At 35.5% G+C, this 26,955-nt stretch overlaps 1 protein-coding gene across 2 annotated transcripts in view; it reads left to right on the forward strand.

Annotated features, from left to right (window-relative positions):
* Positions 1 to 26,955, forward strand: part of SCAMP1 (secretory carrier membrane protein 1) — a 126,615-nt gene that overhangs the window by 51,662 nt on the left and 47,998 nt on the right. For both annotated transcript variants that reach the window (XM_007079815.2, XM_042989042.1), the window contains exons 3-6: positions 701 to 799; positions 1,833 to 1,941; positions 4,855 to 4,983; positions 10,201 to 10,360. In XM_007079815.2, coding sequence (XP_007079877.1) covers positions 701 to 799; positions 1,833 to 1,941; positions 4,855 to 4,983; positions 10,201 to 10,360 — 497 coding nt within the window. The remainder of the gene's footprint in view (positions 1 to 700; positions 800 to 1,832; positions 1,942 to 4,854; positions 4,984 to 10,200; positions 10,361 to 26,955) is intronic.

Here is a 26,955-nt window from a genome sequence, read left to right on the forward strand (position 1 = left end):
AAGGCAAATATGGAGATTTGTCCTCCCTGTTGGCAGCCTCCCTAGTGTGAAAGTCTGTTTTCTGCTCTTCTCTGCGCCACTGGCTCCTTCTCCACTGTGGCTGGCTGCCATCCCTTTTGCTCCCAGGCTGTGTCTTCACGCTTTATACCTTCTTAGATGTGGCCTCTTCCCTGCCTTTAGTTGTGGAGTTTGTTCTGCCAGTCCTTGGGTTGTTTCCTGGGTTGTTTCTACTGATAGTGTGATCTGGTTGTATCTGTGGGAGGATCCAAACTTTGGGTCCCCTTACTCTGCCATCTTCCCAGCCAACCTCTCCTATTTACTTTTTAGGGCCCTGGCAAATAGCTTTCTTTGGTTGAAAGAGTTAACAATTACCCTTGGTGTAAATTATTCAGTTTAGTGCTACCTGTATTTTACTAAAAAATACTTAAAAGTTTTTTTGTTTTGTTTTGTGTTTTTACATGTGGTATTCCGGAGGGGAGAGTGTGGTTTAGTGGTAAAGGTAGCAGTCAGGTTGAAGATTTGAGGAATGAGTGAATTTGAGAAAATGGGAGATGGAGAGCTTAAGTAGTACTTTACCATACACTAGAGGAGGAAGAGAGGAGTTCTTGGCATTTCGAGTTTTGTTGGTGTTAGGCCTTTTGAAAGATGTTAAAGTTGAATACCTGTCTTACATAATTTGTCCTTTTCTTAACGTTCCTAGCCTCCACCAGGCACTGTGAAAATGCCTAATGTACCTAGTACACAACCAGCAATAATGAAACCAACAGAGGAACATCCAGCCTATACACAGATTGCAAAGGTTAGTTCATGTTACAGTGTAAATTTGTATTGGAAATTAAAGTGTCAGTAACATCTTCAGAGCAAAAGAATTCTTTATATGTTGCCTTATTTAATTTTAACTTTCTTTTCAATATGGGTGAGCTAGTAACATTTGCTTTATTCTGTTATTACCAGTTACTGAATTCATAGATCTTCTTGGTGTACAGTTTGTTTAGGGAAAGTTTTATTGCCTTTGGTTTCGTTTTTTAATGCCTAGTACTCTTATAGTACCGATGATACTATAATTGGAAGTATAATGTTGTATAGTATAGTATAATGATACTATAATTGGAGGTATAATGTTGGAAGAGAGTTACCATGGCTAAGCAAAGGACAGTGATTAGAAGCAGCAGGTGGCAAAAATATGAGAATAAAGGAGACGAATAGGATACCTCATTTTACATAAAAGCAGATGGAGTTACAAACCAGACTTTCTTAATCATATCCTTCTTTCATCTCATTGTCTTTTAAAATAGAAGATGTTATACATATTCTTGCATTGGAAACCGTATGTACCATTTAAGCAATTCTTAAGAGGCAATTCAGTTGTCATTTTTTCCATTTTTTTTCTAGTTCCCTTTGTTCTTTATTTTCATTTAGGCACAGAGGTCACCTTAATTTTATTTTCCCAATTACCTTAGGACTCTGACTGATCTTATTGAGAGAATTTTGTCCTGTCCTAATGTGTCCCACATTCTCACTGATGGTTTTCATAACCAAAAGACCCAAAATGAGCCAAGTATCTCCATAATATTTTCTGAAACTATAACCTTGAGCGAATTACTGTATTTTGGAAGAGCATTTGAATTAAGTTTCTAGCATTGTACAGTTGTACTCTTGATCTTGGGATTGTGATTTTAAGCCCAATGTTGGGTGTAGATATTACTAAAAAAAATAATAAATAAACTTAAAATTTTCTAAGATTGTAGAGGGAGAGATAGTAGATAGCATAGCAGTGTTACAACTCTGAAAACCTATTCATGTGTTGATTTTTATTATTACTATTTTTTAAGGAACATGCCTTGGCCCAAGCTGAACTTCTTAAGCGCCAAGAAGAACTAGAAAGAAAAGCAGCAGAATTAGATCGTCGAGAACGCGAAATGCAAAATCTCAGTCAACATGGTAGTATCCAAAGAAGTTTGAAATGAAAATAACTTAAACACTTTAAATAATGCTTGTGCTAGCTCTAAGTCCTTTGGTTTGTGGATAAAGCCATGCCCTATTTTCCTGTTGTAGCAAGATCAGAAAGCAGATTTCCTACTTGTTGCTTTGTAGCTTTCTGATATTGGCTGATTTACATAGTCTTTTGGTTAAAACACTGTTAGCCTTATAACACAGAAGGTGAATGTGAATATGATAATTTTGGGTTTTAGCCAGGAGCCTGATTCTGTACTTATAACACAGAAGGTGAATGTGAATATGATAATTTTGGGTTTTAGCCAGGAGCCTGATTCTGAGTCTGTTGAAGTTTTGTAAGTACCTGGAAGTGTGCCCTAAATTTGACTCTTAACTTCTTGTTTAGTCAGTCCAGTTTCGAATTATCTGCCCCAGTCCTCACAAGTATAACTTATCTGTTAAATCGTGTTAAAAAATGTTTGGTGTGGAGCTCAGTTGGTTAAGTGTTGGTCTTTGGCTCAGGTCATGATCTTGTGATTTGTGGGTTTGAGCCCCACGTTGGGCTTTGTGCTGACAGCTCAGAGCCTGGAGCCTGCTTCGGATTCTCTGTCTCCTTCTTTGTCTGCCCCTCCCTGCTCACGCTCTGTCTCTCAAAAATAAATAGATGTTAAAAAAATTTTTTTTTAAATGTCTGCCGTGACCCTGGGAAGCATTGGGGTTCTCGATGATGCCAAGGAAGTAAGTGATGAATTGATCATTTGCTGTGAAATCTAGACTGTGAGTATCAAAAGCCACTTCAAGGGAATATCTTAGGGAAAGATAGCAGTGTCTGACTAAGAAGGGTTGAAGAGCTAGACAGATCATTGGTATTATGTCTAGGATAGTGATAGAATAACAGGGCTAGGTCAACAACAATATACTGAACTATCTCTTCCTTATCTTAGAATGTGTAACCCTAAGTGAGGAAAGACAAATAGTGTAAGCTTTCACTCATATGTGGAATTTAAGAAACAAAATCAATAATCATAGGGGTAAAAAACGAGAGGAAAACCAAGGAACAGGCTCAACTGTGGAGAACAAACTGATGATTACCAGAGAGGAGGTAGAGGAGGGGATGGGTTGGGTATGTGGTGGGGATTAAGGAGTGCACTTGTGATCAGCACTGGGTGTTGTTTGGAAGTGTTAAACCACCTAATTGTACACCCCAAACTAATACTACACTGTATGTTAACTCACAAATTTAAATAAAAACTAAAAATATAGTGGTCTTGGAATATCAAAAAAAAATTGTAAGTCTAGGACCTTGTGAGGACACATTCATCGCTGGCCATTTTGTTGATGGCAACATTAGAGACAATATCTATAAAATGAGAAACTAAAGGTTTATTTGAGATCAGTGTATCTGAAATACCTGTAATAAAATCTGTCCTTTGTCCTTGGTATTGACTAATACAAGTTATTTCTATGAGAGCTATTTTAGTAAAGATAGTCAAAAAGAGTGGGAAATTAAAAGTTAGACTTGGCAGTGTGCTATACATGTACTTACCATCTATTAACTTGTTTAATTATCATTGTTATTCCCTGAAGGATGGTATAATTGATATTCTATTGTTATTTCTACTCTGAAATTCATGAAGAAACATAAGATTTTATAGATGTGGAAAGTCTTTAGAAGTTTAAGGTGCCCAAGACCCCCTAGCCAGTAAGTGACTAGGCACTTATGTTTTTGGATCCTAGTTCTTCTATTACTATTCACTGCTGCTCTCAAATAGTATGAGACTTGTATGAGAAATGTATACAAAATTGGAAAAAAATTAGCAACAGTGCAGACAAGTTGGGAAGAATAAGACATAGGTCATTCTTTTTTTCCACTGTAAAATTTTCTTAGTCTATATAAAGTGTATAAAATCTAATGTTCACAAATTATGGCATATAATATCTAAAATGAGAAGTGGCCTTTAGGTGCTATTTTTACCTTCCGTTGTTAATGTTTTGACTTCTTGCTTTAATTTTGTTTTTTTTTATTCCTCCCACCACTTCCCGAGCCCTATTTTCAATTTCATTTCTTTATATAGACATATTTTCCCTCCTCATAGCTTGAATTTGTTTTTCCTCTAGGTTTTTGAAGGTGCTATATAATTCCTGAGCTTCCTTTTCTTGACTGTTTCATGTTTTCTCCTAGTTCCGTGGTTTTCTTACATGTATGTTTTGAATGTTACTTTTTCAGACTTTGAGATTTCTAGATTTGATTCTTTAGCAGTAGTGAATCTTGTGTTTCTTCATGGAGTTAATAGTAGAGAACTCAAAAAAAAAAATAGTAGAAAACTCAAAAGATTCAGAAGCTGGTCTTCCTTCTCCACATGGGCTAGGAATTATATTCAAAGACTTAAGGTGCTGAGGAGGAAATTGTAGATCTTTAAAAACTGCATGGACTTCACATGAGAGCCAGACTCTTAGGATTTTGAAATAAGTCTGTTTTTAGGGTAGAGTCACAGTGTATGTCTTGGTGCTCTTTTTGTTTCTTGTGTCAACTGTACATAAATGGTTCCTGCAAAACGCTATATGACACTGGAAAAATATTTTACCATCTAATGTTTTCTAAAGTGGTACTTTGTGAACTTTTTTTTTTTTTAAGAAGATTTTATTTTTAAGTGATCTCTACACCTAATGCTGGACTTGAACCCACAACCCTAGATCAAGAGTCATGTGCTCTACTGACTGAGCCAGCCAGGTGCCCCTACTCTGGGGAAATTTTTAAAAATGCAAAGCTTGGCTTTCAAAGTTGTATGAATAGAGGATTGTAGAGATGTAGTATTAGATTTGTAAAACATTTATTAAAAGAACAGATAATTTTCTTTATTATGAAACGAAAGAGTCACACATATTTGTCCTAATGTAAATTTTATTTTTAATTTGCAGGCAGAAAAAATAATTGGCCACCTCTTCCTGGCAATTTTCCTGTGGGACCTTGTTTTTATCAGGATTTTTCTGTAGACATTCCTGTAGAATTCCAGAAGACAGTAAAGATTATGTACTACTTATGGATGTGTGAGTATACAATAATTATATACTTGTTCAACAGAGTTCATGTTTTATTGTCAAAAACCACCTTTTTTGGAATTTGTATATTAAGGATATTATTACAAACAGGTCTTTTTCTATAGCTCTTAATTTTCAGAGTGGAACACACTTAGATACCTCAAAATTGCACTTTATGTGACATTCCAAGCTAAGGAGAACCGGCATTCTTTTGAGGAAAGGACTTCTCTGTCACATATATAGTATTTCTTGAGGTAAAAGGAATAGGTGCAAAATACTATATAGATAATATTTTTTTTTTTTAGAAAATTATGTATACTATTTTTATACAAATGAAGGCCATTTAAAAATTCTGTTGAAGCGTTAGGACTATTTTTAAAAGGGCCTTAAAGTATTAGAATATTAGAATTTTTCTTAGGGCTTTGAGCACAGTTTACTTTTTATTTTTAGGTGGTTATAAGCACTTTTATTATTGGAAGTACCTAGTTAATGTAGGATGTTTTACTGAATAGAACATTAGGACATAGGTTTTAGGCTGTGATGCTTGCATTGCTTTGAGTATAACTACAACTTATGGAATACTCAAAATGTCAAGCTGTTAACAATTTGTTCTGTGTACACAGAATTCCCACTTAATCTGTTTCACTTTTATTCCAAACGTTAGTCTAAGCCCCATTTAATATTATTATGTTAGTAGGACAGGTATAGCTGTCATGAACTTTCAGCTGCCTAACTGTTGGGTTAATGGATAATTTGTAGTGTACATTCTTGATGGAGGAAATTTATGTGTTAGTATGTTATTAGGGAGCTTTTTTCCCCCTGCCCTAAATAAACGAGACCATTTTCCTCAAAATCTTTAGGAGCATTCTTCACATAGGTGAAGTTGCTTTAGACTGTGAGTAGCGGTTTCTTACGGATACTACCTTCTTAACTCTTAGTTTCTCTTTGAGATTTCGTTGTTGTTGTAGTATCTTTTGCTAAATCCCCAGTGTCCATAGTGTTATATACATTTTTTGATACTAAAGGTTTTGGTTTTGTATGTGTATGTGTAAACAGATCATGTATTTTATTTATTCAATATATAATATATGCATTTATTTAATAATTAGTTTTTAATGGGCAGACATTGGCCTAGCATTTTTAGGTATAGGTTCTTTGACTTAGTGGAAAAACATAGTTTGGATGGGAGAGGTGGGGGTTGGAAGAACATTCTGCAAGGAATTTGGTAAATAGAGATTGAATGGGAAAGGTGATTAATTTTAACTGAGTGGCTAACTAAAGTGCTAGATGTTTAGAGTTAGGCGTGTTTTGTTTTATAAATTTATCACTTTCTGAGGTTTTTAGAAGTAATACAGTATCTCTTAATCCTGTTGAGTTGACAGATCTCTTAACTTTATTTAAAGAGGACTCATATGAAGAAGCATCTGGAAACATCTAGTACCAGCTCAGTAATCTTTTTAGATTTCATAGAATGGTGATACTTTTTTAATAAGCTATTTTCAAGTAGTGTCAACCTGTTAATGATTTCAGAGTTGACTAGTGCTTTCACACTGTAGTAGTAATTATAATGAAAGAGAACATTTATTGAGGATTTATTTGTGCCAGGAACACTGCAAATCCCTTTGTATACATGATGTTATTAACTCCTAACTATACTGTGAAACGGGTACTGTATTATCAAGTTTTATGGATAAGGAAACCAAAGCTTGGAGAATTTGAGTAACTTGTTCAAGATTACACAGAAATTAGGGTGGCAGTTGGATAGCTTGATTCTAGAGTCTAGAATATAGAATTCAATGTTATGCCACCTACAGAGTACCAAAATGAAGACGTAATTCACATTTTAAACCCAAATAAGATGAAGATATACTTTGAAAGGTTCTTTTCTTGAAACAAATAATTTTACTCTATAAAGGTATTGAAGCAATTAGAATGATCACATGAAATGAATCTTAACCTTTTTGAGTATATTCTTGAATTAAAAGGAAAACAAGTCCTTCATTTTTTTTTTAAATTTATTTATTTTTGAGAGAGACAAAGATGGTGTGAGCGGGGGAGGACAGAGAGAGAGGGAGACAGAATCCCAAGCAGGCTCTATGCTTATCAGCACAGAGCCTGATGTGGGGCTTGAACTCATGAAACCAAGAGATCATGAGCTGAGCCAAAACCAAGAATCAGACGCTGAACCAGCTGAGCCACCCAGGTGCCTCATCAAGCCTTTTAAAGTTCAGTTAGTGAAGATAATTATCCTGTTTAAAAGCTGTTTATTGTTAGGTGTCTATGTTGTAATGCAGAGCTTATCAAGAAGTGTATTGTTGGGGCACCTGGGTGGCTCAGGTGGTTTAGTGTCTGACTTCAGCTCAGGTCGTGAACTCCCAATTCATGAGTTTGAGCCCCATGTCAGGGTCTGTGCTAACCCTCCAGGTTAGGGCCTGGAGCCTGCTTCACATTCTCTGTCTCCCTCTCTCTCTGCCCCTCCCCTGTCATGCTCGCTCGCTCTCTCTCTCTCTCTCTCTCAAAAATAAACATTAAAAAAATTAAAAATATATATATTGTAGTGATAGTTGTAAATTTAGGTCCACCAGTAGCAGATTTGAGTGCTGAATAAAGCATATGGAAATAATGTATGAAGTAGAGTCATTCAACTTGGAAATCATGTAAAGAAAATGCCCGAAAAGTTTCTTTAAATGTTACATGTACACCTGGAATTCACCAAGTGGATTGGAATGGGATTGAAATTAGGAATATAGAATCATGTATTTCACATTGCCTTGCCTTTCTATATATTTTCGTGATCACTGTATAAGTGGACTGATTGTTTAGTAAGTAGGCCTGAACATTTTACTTTATTTTGGGATACAAATAAGTGATTTATTTATCATGGTTTTTGGTTACTATGAAACATTCAGAAAAAAATTTTAATAGATTGCCAAAAATTAAATTATATTTGATCTATATTTGGAAGAATTTTTATGAACTTTAAATACACATATCCATATTGTTTCTTTCTTTAAGTGAATTAGGAGATAAAACTTTAAAAATTATTTCTCTTAAGATTGAAATTTAAATTAAAGTGTTGTGAATATTTCAAACTTTTCTTAGGCAGTTGGATGCTCTTTAGTGTTAAAAAATAATAATTTTCCATTTCATGGTATTTTAAAATCTGCTTTTAAGCCATTGACAGAACGGCTTTTATTTTGAACCAAAAGGTCTTGAGTAAATTTATAAGTAAGCTAGCTTTTCTGAGTTAGAAATCCTAATGGCAATAAAGTTAATTTTGAATAGTTTTCTCTGTGTAATAGAGCAGAGTGGAGGCTTTTTTTTCTTTATTTATTTTGAGAGAGAGAGTGTGAGCAAGGGAGAGACAGAAAGAGGGAGAGAGAGCATCCCAACTAGGCTTCACATTCAGCGCAGAGCCCAACGTGGAGCTTGATCCCATGAACCGTGAGATCATGACCTGAGCCGATATCAAGAGTGGAACACTTAAATGACCGAGCCAACCAGGTGTCCCTGGAATTTAATTTTTATTTATTTACTTATTTATTTAATGTTTAAAAAACATTTTTTAAATGTTTAATTTTGAGAGAGAGTAAACCAACGAGCAGTGCTCATGTGTGTGTGGAGGAGGGCCAGAGAGAGAGGATAAGAGAATCCCAAGGAGGCTCTGTTCTTTTAGTGCAGAGCTCAAAGCAGGGCTGGATCTCTTGAACCCATGAGATCATGACCTGAGCAGAAATCAAGAGTTGGACGCTTAACTGACTAAGCCATCCAAGCGCCCCTATAATGGAATTAGAAATGTGGAAGAGCTCCTATTTATCTTCAGATGAGAAATGGAAACAGAGGTTGATTAGCTCATTAGTTTATCTCTATAACCCAGGTGTCTTTACTTTTCTGCTAGCCCTCTTACTGTAGAGTTTGTGTATTTATCTAGTTAAGGCAAATTCAGAGGCATACCAGGATGTGTGTTTTTATCTTGTTTTATTAATATGTTTAAAAAAAACATTTAAAAGATTTTGAAGTTTTTATTGTAAGTTGAGATTTTCATATTTAGATTTACTAGCTTATTTATTTATTTTTTAGTGTTTGTTTATTTTGAGAGAGTCAGAACTCGAGTGGAGGAGGGGCAGAGAGAGAAGGAGAGAGGGAGAATCCCAAGAAGGTTCCACAGGGTTCAGTGTGCAGAGAGAGTGAGGCACAGGGCTCCAGCTCACAAACTGTGAGATCATGACCTGAGCCACGATCAAGAGTCAGATGCTTAACTGAGCTATTCAGCCACCCCTCATTTATTTTTAATTCAAGTAGTAGTGTGTTGGCATATTTTTGTTGTATTGGTAGTTTACACTGAACATTATTTTAACTTTTGAAAAAAAATTATTTCCTTTAATGCAGCCTGTGAATAAATTTTTTAAATCCTTTTAAAAAGTTACTAATTATAACGGGTAAATGTAGTTCTTTAGGATCAAAGCATAGTTACATGATACTCACACTCTTTAGTTTAGGTCTGTCAGGAAATGTAATTTTTAACAACATATATGAAGAGTTTTCCATTAACTGTGTTGAGTAAAAGAAAGGTCTGCCACAGCAGCTGAAATGCATTATGGTATACCTTTAAAAATTTTTTTAAATCCTCTACCAAAACATCATTTTTACCCCAGCACTTGGAAAAATGGATAATTCTATGAAGATGAATAATCCTTAGAAATCGACTATATAGTCCCTGATATTACTACTGTATTAGTGTTTTCAATTCAGTGATTCTAATGAATTTTATTGCTTGAAAATTTTATAACGAGATTGCACAGGGCACTTGTCAAGTTTTCATTCTTTTGTCTACTCTGGGAGGAGTCTGCAGCCCCACTGTGTAAAAATGTAATTCTTAGTGTAGTAGGATCTTTTTCCTCCCAAGACCTGGTTCTTTTCCTGAAAAGGCCTTGAATCAGCAGACACAGCACATGGTTCCTTCTCAAGAAAGAATCCCATAAGGCACTGCTTCTCTTGTAATGGCCCATTAGGAGAGGGACAAAAGAATTTTTAGGACTTTTTATCCTGTGTATACTGTTTGCAAATCAAAAGTGTAGGAAACAGCAATGTTTTGAAAAATACTAAATGGAAACATGGGGTAGAATACAATTTGCTCTTGGAAGAATTTTTTCATTTACAATTTTTGTTGAATTAATTAATAAATGGAATGTAAACATTTTTCTATTTTGTTTTTTGATTCCACAGTCCACGCTGTAACACTGTTTCTAAATATCTTCGGATGCTTGGCTTGGTTTTGTGTTGATCCTACAAGAGGGGTTGATTTTGGATTGAGTATCCTGTGGTTCTTGCTTTTTACTCCTTGTTCATTTGTCTGTTGGTACAGACCACTTTACGGAGCTTTCAGGTAAAATGTGTGTATTTTAAAATATACTCTTTAAAACTTGTGAAGTAAATAGTTTGTAATTAACCTTACATATTTTGAGAAGGCAAATTGACACGTTTTCATTAAAATTTTTATTGTATAACATACATTCAGATAAGTCCATATATAACATGCCTCTGTAGTCATTAGGTTTTGTAAATCACAAAATACCATTCATTTCTCCCACTTGAGAAAAAGATCAATCATAAAAATAAATGCAGGATAAATAAGAGTAGTCTTATATCTCAACATTTGTAGAGTATTCTATTCCATTTGATACATGTGACTTTAAGGAAGATTTTGCTCTTGTGGTTAAAACCACAAGGGGTGATTTACAGTCTGATTCTTAAATGAACCTGTGTAAGGTCAGTATACATGGGATATTTAAAGTAAGTCACTTTCACCAAGTAAGTGAAATTTTACCTAACAAGGTAATTATTTTTTCTGTGTAAATTCATTTCAGCTTTTCAAAAGGCAGCCACATTTGAAAACAATTAAGATTATAAGATTAAGTATAATATTTTGCATGATATATTTTAATTAATGGTTAGGATTAACGTTTCCAAAATGCTTGTTCTATGAGGTGTTCATAGGTGTTGCTGAAAAAGGGACTCATTAGCTTAAGTTTGGAAAAACTGGAAAATAAAATTTATTCATTTTGGATTTCTTAGATTCTTTTAAGAGCCTAGTGTGGTTTGTGATTTGACTATGAAACCATTATTATTATTATTTTTTGTGGAACACCTTGTTGAACTATTGCTTTAAGAAATAAACACTGGGAAGTGCTAATTTAGATAAACGTTCTGTATGAGTCCATATACTCAATCATTTATCAACTTATTTTTGAGTAAACTTGTTTGTAAGTAATGAACCTTTTTCAGCACTCAAGAATGAGGGTTGGCATTATTAGGAAATATGTATGTATTGTGCAGTTATTAGGAAATATGTATGGTATTGTGCAGATGTTATACTGGAGAAATTGGGGGGCCACATTCAGTTGTTTTTTGTTTTTTGTTTTCCATTTTAACATAGACTTTCTTTGATTAACCGGAGTGTGTATTCCTTCTGCATGGAATTAGAAACACAGATATGTAAACAGATGGGGGTGAAAAAACAACCCAGAAGGAAAAGGGAGAAGATGAGCGAATTTGGAGAGAAAGGGGATTATTTAACAGAAAACTAAAATGGTTAAAAATGGTATGAAAGGAAGAAAATAGATGGAAGGAGAAAAAGGAGGAAAGAATCTTTGGATAAGTTGGAATATGGGAGCTTGGTTAAATGGGGAGAGGTGACCCCTCTGGATGTCGGTTGGGGAGGGAAAAAAAAAAGAAACTGTTTACTCTTTCCATGATATAGGAAGAGTGTTACTGTTGCTCTCTTCCTTGTTACCTAAGCCTGGCTCACAAGGTTTTTTAATTTTTTGACATCTGGCTTTGGCTTCTGCCAGCCTACTTCCATCACATTACTAAGGTATTTGTAATGATGCTGGTGGGTAGGAATGGAATTGTCTTTGAGACTTTAAAAGTGATGTGAGACTAATGACTTTGGATTTTAAACCTTCTATGATTAATGTAGCCAAAGCAAACTACTAGAAGTTAGCTTTCTGCCTTTTATTACTTGAAGTCATTTGGTTCCTTTTCTTTGCTTTCTTTGCTAGTTGAAGTAAAAATGGTTTGTGGAACATTTTTACTTCTGTCATTACTAATCTGTAGGTTAAGTTCTTAGCTGCATCTCAGTCCTTTAGAGTTTATTCCACATATGTTAATTATCTAGGTTTTATGTTCAGAGCAGAACTGAGAGGAATAATACTTAATACGGAAAGTTGAAATTAAAGTATTTTGAATCATTAGGATACCTTCTCAGTATGTAACTTTGGCATTTCTTTCATCCAGATTGCCAAGTGTTTCTGAGCCAAAGTCTTTCCTGCAGTTTCTGACAGATCTTTCCTTTAAATGTGAAAATCTCAAACCCAGATACATTAGATATGATTACTGATATTAAATATATGGCTTTAAATAGACTTTACTTTTCACATAAATGCTTTGAGATCAGTTTTGACAGGGATTATTGCCTTTGAGAAAGGGCAGAGTCAATATGCAAGTGTTTCATATTTTGTTTCAAGACTGATTAAGAAATGAAAACAAGCATCTGAGCATATTATGTAGGTCTATAGAAAATGGGTAACTAATACTTTTTAGGCCAAGCTCACATGTTTTTCAAAAGAAGATGTTATTGAAAGCTTTTAGTTTTCATTAATCAGACTCTAAAGTGAAGCTAATGTGCTTTTTAAAGGTTTTCAAGTTTTACTCTTCACTGGCTAATGATATTTTTGCCTCTTCTGCCATAAAATTATTTAAATATCTACTGAATTTTATTCCTTTAGGTTTCTCTAGAAGTGAAGAAAAGAATAGCAGTATGAAAAATATGTCAGGGACTGATTTTAGAATAAACCAGTCATTACAGACATACAAGTTAGGGGGCATTAGGTTTGAGAATGTGACCAGATTTATTTTTAAGTTGTGCAGTGAATTGATTTTTTTCATGTAGACGATGGTAACTCTAAGTATTGAGAGTAACTGTTAGCTTTGTGGTGGAGTGCTAAAAATAACTAGAGGACATATCAGGAAGTCTTTATATCTAGAATGCAAGAGAAATGTTGTCCCTTACTCAGTTGGAGTTGGATTTTTAATTGCCATTTGTGGTTTATCTCTTTTGCTTCCCTGTTGACTCACAGAGTAAAAGTAAATAATTCAGTATCTCAAGAAATTTCTTTATAAAGGTTAACAATTCAGTTTGTTATCAAGAATTTGTTGTAATTTGTTTAATAATACAATGGCTGAGTATAGTAACTCTGAGAAGAAAAATATAATTGTTTTAACTGAATTATAAAATGCCTTTAGGTTGAATTAAAGTATTTGATAATACTCTTAAAGCCCAATGGAAAATTTAAATCTACATTTAAGTGATTATATCCAGTAATCACATATAATAAATTATACTGATAATTACATATAATTTTAAAATGTGATAAAGGTAGACTCTACTTAGCAAGAGTCATCATTTAATTGGTTATTATGCTTGAGAAGTTGGTTTTCCAGTGTCATCTGAGCTTCTGTTTCAATATTTCATTTTCAGGCTCATTATTGAATTCACTGGATTCTTTCAGAGAGCTATTTATATTAAAATACATAACATTTTCCAACTGCTTTACAGTCATGAAATATCCTAAAGTTAAATAAATCATCCCTTGAACATTGCCCATATACTAAGCTGAAGATAATAAAGAAGACATGCTACTTGCCCCTAGAAATGTATAATATAAATGATTTAAAAGTAGGCTTTTCTGAAACTTTGGCTAGCAAAATTTATATATAAAAATTGGATAATATTCAATACCCCCCCCCCCCAAATACTTGAATTCTAAAGGAATTTAATACTGGTGGCATACCTTATGATAGATCTCAGTATATAAGATCAAGTAATTTCAAGTTAGTCTTCTTGGATTACCTTTTCGAGGATTTAAGTTTTTAATAAATATTTTTGTCTGAAACTGGGGGAAAAAAACCAACAACCCTGCTTTTATTGGCACCATTGGATTAGAATGTTCATGAAAAAGATGGTTTTCAAACTGTATAAAATATTATTCTGTATGACTTATCTTAGTTTTCCACCAAGAAGCTAGTTTTACTGATAATGCTTATAGGACTTAGTCCTTCCATAAGGTTATCCTTCTGCCTGAATCTGAAGGACAGTACAGAGAAGTCTCAAGTATATTTGCTTTTAAAAGTTAAGTTTATTAGCTATCAGAATTAAATCTAGAATTATCATTTACATATTTTAAAAAGATTGTAACTTTGTTTTTAATTTTAGGCTTCCACAAATGACTAAGCATTATGTAAATACTTTAAAATATTAGATCATTATTAATGAGGCAGTGTTTTGTTGAAAAAATTACTGGAAACAGACTGAGAAGGGTGAGGATCCTGGCGTCTCCAGTTAAAAGTTGTGAGCTCCGAGGAAAATGCAGTAAAATCTTAGTACCTCAGTTTATGGAATGTAAACACGGGATGATATTTGCAGAGTTGATAAGATGATTAGAAGTAATACTTGCAAAATATTAGATTTATAGGTTGTCAACAAATGGTGGCTGGAATTAATGTTTTACTTTTGTGTTTTGACTTTATGATTTACTTTTGATCTGTAAAACTGTTATTTGTTATAAATCATCTTTCATTGCTTTTAGTTCATTGTCCTCTGGTGCCCTAGTCTGAGCTAAAGGAAATAATAATTGACACTAAGATGTGTGTAGAAAGTATGACAATCTAGTCTTTTAATTAGGAGTTTTTTGTTTTATGACTGATTTATATCTGCCATCTATTTTTATGTATTACTTACTATATAAAACATATTTGTTACATACCTTTTTCTTTATTTGCCTTTTAGATTAATAAATTCTTTTTTTTGGGGGGGGGGAGAAAGAGCACATGGGTGTGAGCAAGGGAGGGTCTTAGTGAGAGGGATAGAGAGAATCTTAAGCAGGCTCAGTGACCATCATGAAGCCCCACAAGGGGCTCAATCTCACAAACATGAGATCATGATCTGAGCTGAAATCAAGAATTGGATGCTTAACCAACTGAGCCACTCAGGCACCCCAATAAGTTCTATTTTTTTTAATTTATATTTTTTCTCTGTGGTTCATTTGTTTATATATAAGTCTACTGGCGATGAATTCCCTCAGATCTTTTTTTTTTGTGTAATTCAAAACATGTTCATTTCCACTTTATTGAGGTATAATTGACAAAATTATAATACATTTAAAATGTACAGTGTGATGTTGTGATAGTCATATATGTTGTGAGACAATTCCCACAATTGGATGAACATGTCCATCACCTCACATATTTACCTTTTTTTTTTTTTTTTTCCCAAACGTCTATTTTTGAGAGAGAGGGAGAGAGAGCATGAGTGGGGAATGAGTAGAGAGCGAGGGAGACACAGAATCCGAAGCTGGCTCCATGCTCTGAGCTGTCAGCACAGAGCCTGACACGGGGCTCAAACTCACAAATCGTGACATCATGACCTGACCTGAAGTCGGACACTTAACTGACTGAGCCACCCAGGCGCCCCTGCCCGCCCCTTTCTTTTTGATGAGAACTCCTAAGATCTACTCTCCCAGCAAATTTCAATTATACAGTATAGTATTATCAACTACAGTCATTATATTCTACATTAGATCCTCAGATCTTACTGATTTTATAGCTGAAAGTTTGTACCTTTTAATCAACATCTGCCCATTTCCCTCGTCCCCTGGCAACCACCATTGTACTGTGTTTCTATGAGTTCAACTTTTTTTTTTCTGATTCCACGTGTGATATCGTTCATTATTTATCATTCTCTGTCTGGCTTATTTCACTTAGCATAATGTTCTCCATAATGCATACAGTCATAAATGACAGGATTTCCTTCTAAGGCTGAGTACTGTTCCATTGTATATAAACCATTCTTCCATTGATGGACATTTAGGTGGTTTCCATTCCTTGGCTGTTGTGAATAGTGCTGCGATGAACATAGGATTACATGTGTTTCTTTGAGATAATGACTGTGTTATCTTTTGATAACTGCCTCGAAATGGATTTGCTAGATTGTACAGTAGTTCTATTTTTAATTTGTTGAGGAATCTCCATGTTGTTTTCCATGGTGGTTGCATCAGTACACATTCCCACCAGCAGTGCACAGCTGTATATCCTTGTCAACACTTATTTCTTATCTTTTTGATAATAGCCTTTTTAACAGGTTAGAGGTGGTAAATGATTTTGGCTTTGATTTGCATTTCTCTGATGATTAGTGATGTTGAGCACCTTCTCATCTACCTGTTAACTATCTGTGTGTCTTCTGTGGAAAAATGTCTATTCAGATCTTATGCTCATTTTTCTTAATTGGATTTTTCTTTTGCTATTGAATTGTATCAGTTCTTTTTATATTTTGGATATTAATATTTTACGATATAAATTATTTCCAAATATTTTCTCCCTTCCATTAGGTTTCCTTCACTATGCAGAAGCTTTGTATTTGATGTAGTTCCACTTGTTGAATTTTTCTTTTGTTATTTTTGCTTTTAGTGTAAAATCCAAAAAAGCATCACCAGGAATGGTGTCAAGGGGCTTACCACCTATGTTTTCTTCTATGAGTTTTATGGTTTCAAGTGATTCATTTAAGTCTTAAATCAGTTTTCAGTTCATTTTTGTGTATGGTGTAAAATAGTGGTCTCATTTTATTCTTTTGCATGTGGCTGTCCAGTTTTTCCGACACCATTTATTGAACCCTGTTATACGCCATTGTTTGTATTTGGCTCCTTTGTGTGGTACGTTAACTTACGTTAATACATATATGTATTTGGGTTTGTTTCTGGGCTATTTTGTTCCATTAATCTCTGTGTTTGTAGGTCACTGCTGTACTCTGGATTAGTATAGCTTTGTAATTAGGAATTGTGATGCAGCTTGGTCCTTCTTTCTCAAGATTGCTGTGGTGATTCATAGTCTTTTATGGTTCAGTACAAATTTTAGGATTGTTCTATTTTTGTGAAAAATGCCACAATATTGATGGGGATTTTGTGGAATCTGTCGATTGCTTTGAAGAGTGTGGACATTTTGACGTTATTAATTTTTCCAGTGTACAAGCATGGTGTATCTTTCCATTTATTTGTGGTGGTGTCAGTTTCTTTAATCAATCTCTTAAAGTTTTCAGTGTGAGGGTCTTTCACTTTCTAGGTTAAATTTATTCCTAGGTATCTTACCTTTTTGATGCAATTTTAAATAAGATTTTCTTAATTTCTCTGATTTTTCTTAATTTCTCTTTCTGATAGTTTGTTATTAGTGTATGGAAACACAGATTTTTATATACTGATTTTATATCCTATAACTTGACTGAATTTATTTGAACAGTTTTTCAGTTGAGTCTGTAGGGTGTTCTATATATCAAATGATGTAATCTGCAAATGGTGATAGATTTATTTCTTCCATTTTGGGTGCCTCTGATTTCTTTCTCTTGCTTAACTTCTTTGACTAGAACTTCTAATACTGTGTTGAAGAAAAGTAGCAAGGGTAGGCATCCCTGTCTTGTTAATTTTAGAGGAAAGGCTTTCAGCTTTTCCCTACTGAATATGATGTTAGCTGTGGGCTTGTTATATGTGACCTTTATTATATTGAGGCATGTTCACTTTACATCCACTTTGTTGAGAATTTTTAATCATACATGTATGTTGAATTTTGTGAAATACTTTTTCTGTACCAGTTAAGATGATCATACGATTTTAATCTTTCATTTTGTTAACATGGTATATCACTTTGTTTTTAATATTTATTTTTTTTCAATTTTTATTTTATTTTCCTTTTTTTTTTCAGGAATAGAATTTAGTGATTCATTACTTACATATAGCACCCAGTGCTCATCCCAACAAGTGCCCTCCTTAGTGCTCATCACCCATTTAGTTCATCCCCCCACCCAACACCTGTCTAGCAACCTTCAGTTTGTTCTAAGAGTCTTTTATGGTTTGTCTCTCTCTCTGTTTTTATATTATTTTTGCTTCCCTTCCCTATGTTTATCTGTTTTTTTCTTAAATTCCACGTATGAATGAAATCATACGGTATTTGTCTTTATCTGACTTATTTCGCTTAGCGTAATACACTCTAGTTCCTTCCACATTGTTGCAAATATATATATATATACACACACACACACATACACACCACATCTTAATGCATTCGTCAGTCGATGGACATTTGGGTTCTTGCCATACTTGGCTACTGTTGATAGTCCTGCTCTAAACATCGGGGTGCATGTGCCCCTTTGAATCAGTATTTTCATATCTTTTAGATAAGTACCTAGTAGTGTAGTCATTGGGTCAGAGAGTAGTTCTATTTTTCACTTTTTGAGGAACCTCCATGCTGTTTTCCACAGTGGCTGCACCAGTTTGCATTCCCACCGGCAGTGCAAAAGGGTTGCTCTTTCTCTGCATCTTCACCAATATCTTTTGTTTCCTGAGTTGTTCATTCTAGCCATTCTGACAGGTGTGAGGTAGTATCTTACTGTGGTTTTGACTTGTATTTCCCTGATGATGAGTAATGATGAGCATCTTTTCATGTGTCAATTAGCCATCTGGATGTCTTCTTTGGAAAAGTGTCTATTCCTGTCTTTTGCCCATTTCTTTACTGGATTATTTGTTTTTTGGGTGTTGAGTTTGATAAGTTCTTTATAGATTTTGGATACTAACCTTTTATCTGACATGTCATTTGCAAATATATTCTCCCATTCCGTCGGTTTCTTTTCAGTTTTGATTGTTTCCTTCACTGTACAGAAGCTTTTTATCTTGGTGAGGTCTCAATAGTTCATTTTTGCTTTTATTTCTCTTGCCTCTGGGGACATGTCAAGTAAGAAGTTGCTGTGGCTGAGGTCAAAAAGGTTGTTGACTTGTTTCTCGTCTAGGATATTTATGGCTTCCTGTCTTACATTTAGTCCTTTCATCCATTTTGAGTTTATTTTTCTGTGTGGTATAAGAAAGTGGTCCAGGTTCATTCTTCTGCATGTTGCTGTTCAGTTTTCCCCATACCATTTGCTGAAGAGACTGTCATTTTTCCATTGGATATTCTTTCTTGCTTTGTCAAAAATTAGTTGGCCATACGTTTGTGGGTCCATTTCTGGGTTCTCTCTTCTGTTCCATTGATCTGTGTGTCTGTGTTTGTGCCAGTACCATGCTGTCTTGATGAGTACAGCTTTGTAATACAGCTTGAAGTCTGGAATTGTGATGTGTCCAGTTTTGGTTTTCTTTCTCAACATTACTTTGGCAATTCATGGTCTTTTATGGTTCCATACAAATTTTAGAATTGTTTATTTTAGCTCTGTGAAGAATGCTGGTGTTATATTGATCAGGATTGCATTGAATAGGTAGGTTGCTTTGTGTAGTATCGACATTTTAGCAATATTTGTTCTTCCGATCCATGAGCATTTCTTTTTGTCTTCTTCAATTTCTTTCATAAGCATTCTATCATTTTCAGTGTATACATCTTTTACGTCTTTGTTAGGTTTATTCCTAGGTATTTTAAAAGGTTTTCAGTGCAATTATAAATGGGATCAATTCCTTGATTTCTCTTTCTGTTTGATTATTGGTGTATAGAAATGCACCTCATTTCTATACATTGATTTTATATCCTGTGACTTTGCTGAATTCATGTATCAGTTCTAACAGTTTTTTGGTGGAGTCTTTTTTAGCAGGTCGTCTGTGAGGAGTGAAAGTTTGACTTCCTCCTTCCTGATTTGGATGCCCTTTATTTCTTTTTGTTGTCTGATTTCTGTGGCTAAGACTTCCGGTACTATGTTGAATAACAGTGGTAAGAGTGGACATCCCTGTCAGGTTTCTGACCTTAGGGGGAAAGCTGTCCATTTTTCCCCATTGAGGATGATATTAGCTGTGGGTCTTTTATATATGGCCTTTATGATCTTGAGGTATATTTCTTATATCCCTACTTTCTTGAGGGTTTTTGTGAAGAAAGGTTGCTGTATTTGGTCATTTGCTTTTCTGCATCTATAGAAAGGATCATGTGGTTCTTATCCTTTCTTTTATTAATGTTATGTATCACATTGATTTGCAGATATTGAACCAACCCTTCATCCCAGGACTAAATCCCACTTGATGGTGGTGAATAATTCTTTTAATGTATTGTTGGATCTGGTTTGCTAGTATCTTGTTGAAAATTTTTGCATCCATGTTCATCAGGGAAATTGGTCTGTAGTTCTCCTTTTTGTTGGAGTCTTTGGTTTTGGAATCAAGGTAATGCTGACCTCATAGGATGAGTTTGGAAGTTTTCCTTCCATTTTTGTTTTCTTGGAACAGCTTCTAAAGAAGAAGCTGGATTCTTGTTTGTTGGGAGATATTTGATTACTGATTCAATTTCTTTACCGGTTATGGGTCTGTTCAGATTTTCTATTTCTTCCTGTTTTAGTTTTTGGTAGTTTGTATGTTTCTAGGAATTTGTCCATTTTTTCCCAGATGCCCAATTTGTTGGCATATAATTGTTCACAATATTCTTTTAGTATTGTTTGTATTTCTGTAGTGTTGGTTGTGATCCCTCCTCTTTCATTTGTTATTTTATGTATTTGGGTCCTGTCCTTTTTCTTTTTGATCAGTCTGGCTAGGGCTTTATCAATTTTGTTAATTCTTTCAAAGAACAAGGCTTCTGGTTTCGTTGATCTGTTTTGTTTTTTTAATTTCAGTATCATTATTTTCTAATCTTTATTATTTCCCTTCCGTTGGTGGTTTTGGGCTTTATTTGTTGTTCTCTTTCCAGCTTCTTTAGGTGTAAGGTCAGGTTGTGCATATGAGGCCTTTCTTCATTCTTTAGAAAGGCCTGAATTGCTATATACTTCCCTCTTATGACTGCCTTTGATGCATCCCAGAGGTTTTGGACTGTTGTGTTTTCATTTTTATTGGCTTCCATGTACTTTTGAATTTCCTCTTTAATTTCTTGGTTAACCCATTTGTTCTTTAGTCGGATGTTGTTGTTGTTTTTTAGTTTTTTTTTTTGTTACTGTTTTTATTTATCTTTGAGACAGAAAGCACGAGCTAGGGAGGGGCACAGAGAGAGGGAGATAGATCCAATGTGGGCTCTGTGCTGACAGCAGAGAGCCTGATGCAGGGCTCAAACTCAAAAACCATGAGATCATGACCAGAGCTGAAATTGGACGCTTAGCCAACCGACTGACCCAGGCACCCCAGTAGGATGATCTTTAATCTCCAAGTATTCATGGTCTTTCCAATTGTTTTCTTATGGTTGATTTCAAGTTTTATAGCATTATGGTCTGAAAATATGCATGGTATGATCTTGATCTTTTTGTACTTGTTGAGGGCTGATTTGTGATGCAGTATGTTATCTATTCTGGAGAATGTCCCATGTGCACTAGAGAAGAATGTGTATTCTGCTTTAGGATGAAATGTTTTGAATATATCTGTTAAGTCCATCTGGTCCAGTGTATCATTCAAAGCCATTGTTTCCTTGTTGATTTTCTGTTTAGATGATCTATCCATTGTTGTAAGTGGGATGTTGAAGTCCCCTACTATTATGATATTATTATCGATGAGCTTCTTTATATTTGTGATTAATTGTTTTATACATTTGGGTGCTTTCTAGTTGGGGGCATATATATTTACAGTTGTTAGATCTTCTTGATAGATAGACCCCTTAATTGTGATATAATGCCTTTTATCTGCTGTTACACTTTTTATTTCAAAATCTAGTTTGTCTGATATAAATATGGCTACTCCAGCTTTCTTTTGATGTCCATTAGCATGATAGATGGTTCTCCATCCCATTAGTTTCAATCTGCAGGTGTCTTTAGGTCTAAAATGAGACCCTTGTAGGCAGCATATAGTTGAGTCTTGGTTTGTTTGTTTGTTTGTTTGTTTGTTTGTTTTAAATGGTACCATTCTGGTACCATCTCTCTCTTTTGGGGCATTTAGTTAATTTACATTTAGAGTGATAATTGAAAGATATTCAGTGGCATTGTGTTGCCTGTAGAGTTGGTGTTTCTGGTGATGCTCTCTGTTCCTTTCTAGTCTTTGTTGCTTTTGGTCTGTTTTGTTTTATTTTGTCTTTTCTCCACTCAAAGAGTCCCCCCTTAAAATTTTTTGCAGGGCTGGTTTAGTGGTCACAAACTCCTTTAGTTTTTGTTTGTCTGGGAAGCTATTTATTTATTTATTTATCTCTTTCTATTTTGAATGACAGCCTTGCTGGATAAAGAATTCTTGGCTGCATATTTTTGTGATTCAGCATGTTGAATATATCCTGCCACTCCTTTCTGGCCTGCCAAGTTTCTGTGGATAGATCTCCTGCAAACCTGATTTGACTTACCTTGTAGTTAAGGTCTTTTTTTCTCTTGCTTTCATAATTCTTCCTTTCCGTGTTTTTTGTGAATTTGACTAGGTGATGGTCAGTTTTTGTTGAATCTAATGGGAGTTCTCTAAGTTTCTCAGATTTTGATGGCTGCCTCCTTCCCCACGTTAGGAAGGTTTGCAGCTATAATTTGCTCACATAAACCTTCTGCCCTTTTTCTCTTTCTTCATCTTCTGGGACTCCTGTGATTCAGATTCCTTTTTAATAAGTCACTGAGTTCTCCAAGTCTTGTGTCATGATCTTTTGCCTTTGTTTCCCTCTTTTTTTCTGTTTCATTGTTCTCCATAATTTTATTTTCTGTTATGTTGATTTGCTCCTCTGCATTGTCCATCCTTGCTGTTATGGCATACATTCAAGATTGTATCTCAGCGATACTATTTTTAACTTGAGCCTGACTAGATTTTACTTCTTTTATTTCCACAGAAAGGTATTCTCTAGTGTCTTACATGCTTTTTCAACCCCACCTAGTATTCTTATAATTGTGGTTTTAAATTCTAGTTCAAATATCTTATATCTGTGTTGATTACATCCTTGGCTGTCATTTCTTATTGCTCTTTCTTTTGGGATGAATTCGTCAATCTGGAGGAAGAAAAATTAATAAAATAAAAAGATAAAAATTAAAAAATTTTAAAAAAATTAAAAAATTAAAGGAACCTAGATCTTAGGTTTGTTTTGGTCTGATTGTTGAAAGAAGCTTTATAGAATGAGAAAAAAGGGAAAGGAAAGAAAAAGTTTAAAGATTAAAAAAATTTTAATAAAATAGATGAAATTTTTTTCAGAATTAAAAAAAAATTAAAAAAGAATTTGCTTTTTCTGTATCCAAGAAAGAGAAAGAAAAGAAAGAAAAAAGAAAACAATTTAAGCAAAAACAGAAGCAAAGAAAATGAATAAGTGAACCAGCAAACAGAATGAAACCTGAATCAAGTTAGATCCAGTTTCCCCTAGAACTTAGAACTTAGAAGCACTCTGTAGCCCATACACTAAGCAGGATTTGTGCTGGTCTTCTGGGGGATATTCTTGGAGGGTGCATTTGGGCAGGACTTGGTGTAATAGCTCCCTTCTCCATGAGGTGGTGCTGCTTATCTTACCTGGGTGGATCGGTCTGCATGTACACATGCATGTGTACAGTAGAGGTGGAAATGGCTTCCCCCAGCTCCCTAGTCTCACTGACCCCTGATCAGGCACCCTTTTTTTGTTTTAGGTCTCTGTCCTCTCCCTGCCTCTCTCTACCTTGTCCTTGTCCAAGTTGTGCGCCTGCCAGGTGGCACCTCCCTCCAGAGTTTTATCTCACATAGGTTGTGTTTCAAAACTCCACACTTCAGAGACTCTTGTGGCTTGGACCCACACCAACTCTCTGGGGGAGAGAGAGAGTTGGGTGGGTGCCAGCTTGCCCCAGGAACCATTCCTGTGATTTTACATTGGGCGAGGAGAGTTGCAGAGGATCAGAGATTATGGTGCAACACCACACAGTGGGCACTGGGTTTTGCCACACTCTGAGGTTTTTTAAAAAAAATTTTTTTTTTACATTTATTTATTTTTGAGAAACAGAGTGAGACAAAGCGTGAGCAGGGGAGGGGCAGAGAGAGGAGACACAGAATCTGAAGCAGGCTCCAGGCTCTGAGCAAGCAGTCAGCACAGAGCCCGACATGGGGCTCGAACCCGTGAACTGTGAGATCATGACCTGAGCCGAAGTCAGACGCTCAACTGACTGAGCCACCCAGGCACCCCCACACTCTGAGGTTTTTTTGCCCCAATACCAGCAAATGTGATACTCTCTGGGGTCTGATGGGACATTTGTCTGCAGGGAGGGTGTATGGCCACTACCAGATGCACTCCAAGCAGGGGAAACACCTCTTCCTGTGTGGCACACAGACCTCTCAGACCACTACCTGCTCCTGGGGATTTGCCCTACTTCTTCACCAGAGCACCGCCAGGCACTGAGCTCTGAACCTTCAGATGCTGTGCTCCACTGTTTATAGGATCCTGATGGCACTGAAACCCTCTCCTTTGTCCCTGTCAATGTTTTTGACCAAGAACCACATTTTCTTTGATCAGTCCCTTATGAGTGTTTTCACTCTTTCTTTCTCTCCAGCTACTTTCAGCGGGAGTGCTTTTCTTGCATGATCCCAATGCGTCTTATTCTCCCCCTTTCTCTCTCTATCCTCTCTCCACAAAAATGGCTCCCTACCTTCCTCGGCTTTTCTCTCCTCCAGTTCACCTCTCCACACCGTGTCCCTGCCAAGTTCTGTAGCTCAGGTTATGCAGATTGTTGCATTTATCCTCAGATCATTTCCTAGGTGTTCAAGATGGTTTTGTGCTGATCTAGTTGTGTTTCAGGGACAAGACAAGGTCAGGGTCTCCATGCTGTTCTGCCATCAACTCCTCTGATATATCACTTTGATATGTGGATGTCAGACCATCCTTTGCATCCCTGGAATAAATCTCATTTGATCATGGTGTATGATCCTTTAAATGTATAGTTGAATTTAGTGTGCTGTTTTTTATTAAGGATTTTTGCCCCTGTGTTCATCAGGGATATTAGTCTATAATTTTCTTGTAGTGTACTTGTATTATAGTGTATTTATTGTAATGTACCTGTACTTGGGTATCAGGGTAATCTTGGCCTTATAAAATGAGTTTCAAAGTATTTCCTTCTGTTCCATGTTTTGGGAAGAGTTTGAGAAGGATTGGTATTAATTCTTCTTCAAATGTTTGTTAGAATTCACCAGTGAAGCCATGTGGTCCTAGACTTTTGTTTGTTGGGAGGTTTTTGATTCCTAATTCAACCTCTTTATCAGATTTTCTCTTTCTTCATGATTCAGATTTGGTAGGTTGTATGTTTCTAGGAATTTATTTATTCTGTGTTATTTAATTTGTTGGAGTATAAACTCATGTATTCTTAGTTTCTTTCAAGTTTACTGTGTACACTTGAATCTTTTAAATAATAATAAAATTAATAGTTTTTCTCCTGGTGAAATTCTCTTGGTGTGTTTGTGTGCACACTTCAGTATCTAGATCACTTCGTGGGGTCTATTGGTAGTGTCTATTTTTTTTTCCCTTGGTTTTCAGTCAGATGGTGCTACCTATTTGCATATTTAAGTGAGACTTAATTGGATCTGGACATGGTGAATAAAGAATTGTGGAGGCTTCTGATGATGTTCAGTTTCAGAGAAATTCCACCTTTTATTTTACTTGACAGAGTAGAAGTCAAAGGCTGAGCAGATTGAATGCTGAGTTGCAGTTACGTGTAATTTCTATCTCTGATTTTCCCCTGGTCCTAGAGATTAATCCTCTAAGGTTTTAAATTGAGGGCCTGGTATTTTCACTAGAACTTCTCCCCCAGCAAGTCCTGGACTCAAACAGTGTAAGCTTCTTATCTCTGGAGGGGAGAAGGGAGGGAGGGCAACATCCTCTCAGAGCATCGATAGTGTTAAAATTATTTCATCATGTTATTATTTTGCAAGTATACAATGGAGTTTTTCAGAAGCTACATGATGTGGTATTGGAGGTAGTTTGAATGCAGAAGCAGAGAATGCAGCTATCTTCATTTAAGCCACATAGGAAACAGGTTTTCGAAAATACAAAGTAATGCTGATCTTTTCATTATTTGGGGTGAGGGGGAATAGTTTTCACACAAAAAAAGTTACTTAAAAATGAATTAAATCTTTTATTTCTCAATTGTCATTCCTAATTTGGTAAATCAATTACTATAACCAGCAAAATAAAAAATTCCTGGTGATCCTCAACAAAAAAGAGGTCTTGATATCAAAAGCTTGAGAATTGCTGTTCTTTTTTTTTTTTCTTTTTAAACTAGGCTCCACACCCAAAGTGGGGCCCCAGCTCAAGACCCTGAGATCAAGAATCACATGTTCTACTGACTGTTCCAGCTAGGAGCCTGGAGAATTGCTGTTCTAATCCTTTCATCCTTAGGGAACAGTACAGGAAGGTATACTCTGCTTTTAGGGGTTCTGCTTAGCTTTTTAGCTTGTGTGTGTGGCACACGTTTTATGAGAGAAGTTGGGTGCAAGGTTGGGCCAGTTTTATGCTTCTCACGTCTCATCGGTACTTTGTTACATTGTATCTTTAGTTTTGTATCTCTAGTTCTGTGAGACTGCAGAAGTTTTGTTGGTTTGTCTGTTCCCTGGCAGCAGGCCTCTGTGCAGGCAGAGTCTGGATATTGAGCCTCTTAGATTGTGCATTCAGAGAAAATGTGGCTTTTAAAATGTCTCTTTACATTTTTGTAATTCTCTTCTACTCCAGAATCATGGTCTCTCTATTCCTGGATGCTTCAGCAGTTCTTTAATGGATTTAAATGGTGGTGGCTTTTGTTCATTTATCCTGCTGTTCTAATTATTCTCAGTAAGGATATGGTTGACACTAGCTATTTTGTCACATTCAGAAGTTTAAAAAGAATATTCGTAATTACTATGTTGCATCCACACGACTCCTGAAACAGAATGCTACGGGCACCAGTGACAGTCACAACAAAGTTTATTACAATGAGAGGCAAAGCCGACGACCAATCGGGACCACACTCTTGATAAGAGTGTGGCCCCGAACAGCCGGGGTACAGAGTTTTTATAACCGATCCCATCATTTTATCATCACCTGGGAACAGAACAAAGAAACAGTTGC

This window comes from Panthera tigris, chromosome A1 (assembly GCF_018350195.1).
Source record: "Panthera tigris isolate Pti1 chromosome A1, P.tigris_Pti1_mat1.1, whole genome shotgun sequence".
NCBI lineage: Eukaryota > Metazoa > Chordata > Mammalia > Carnivora > Felidae > Panthera > Panthera tigris.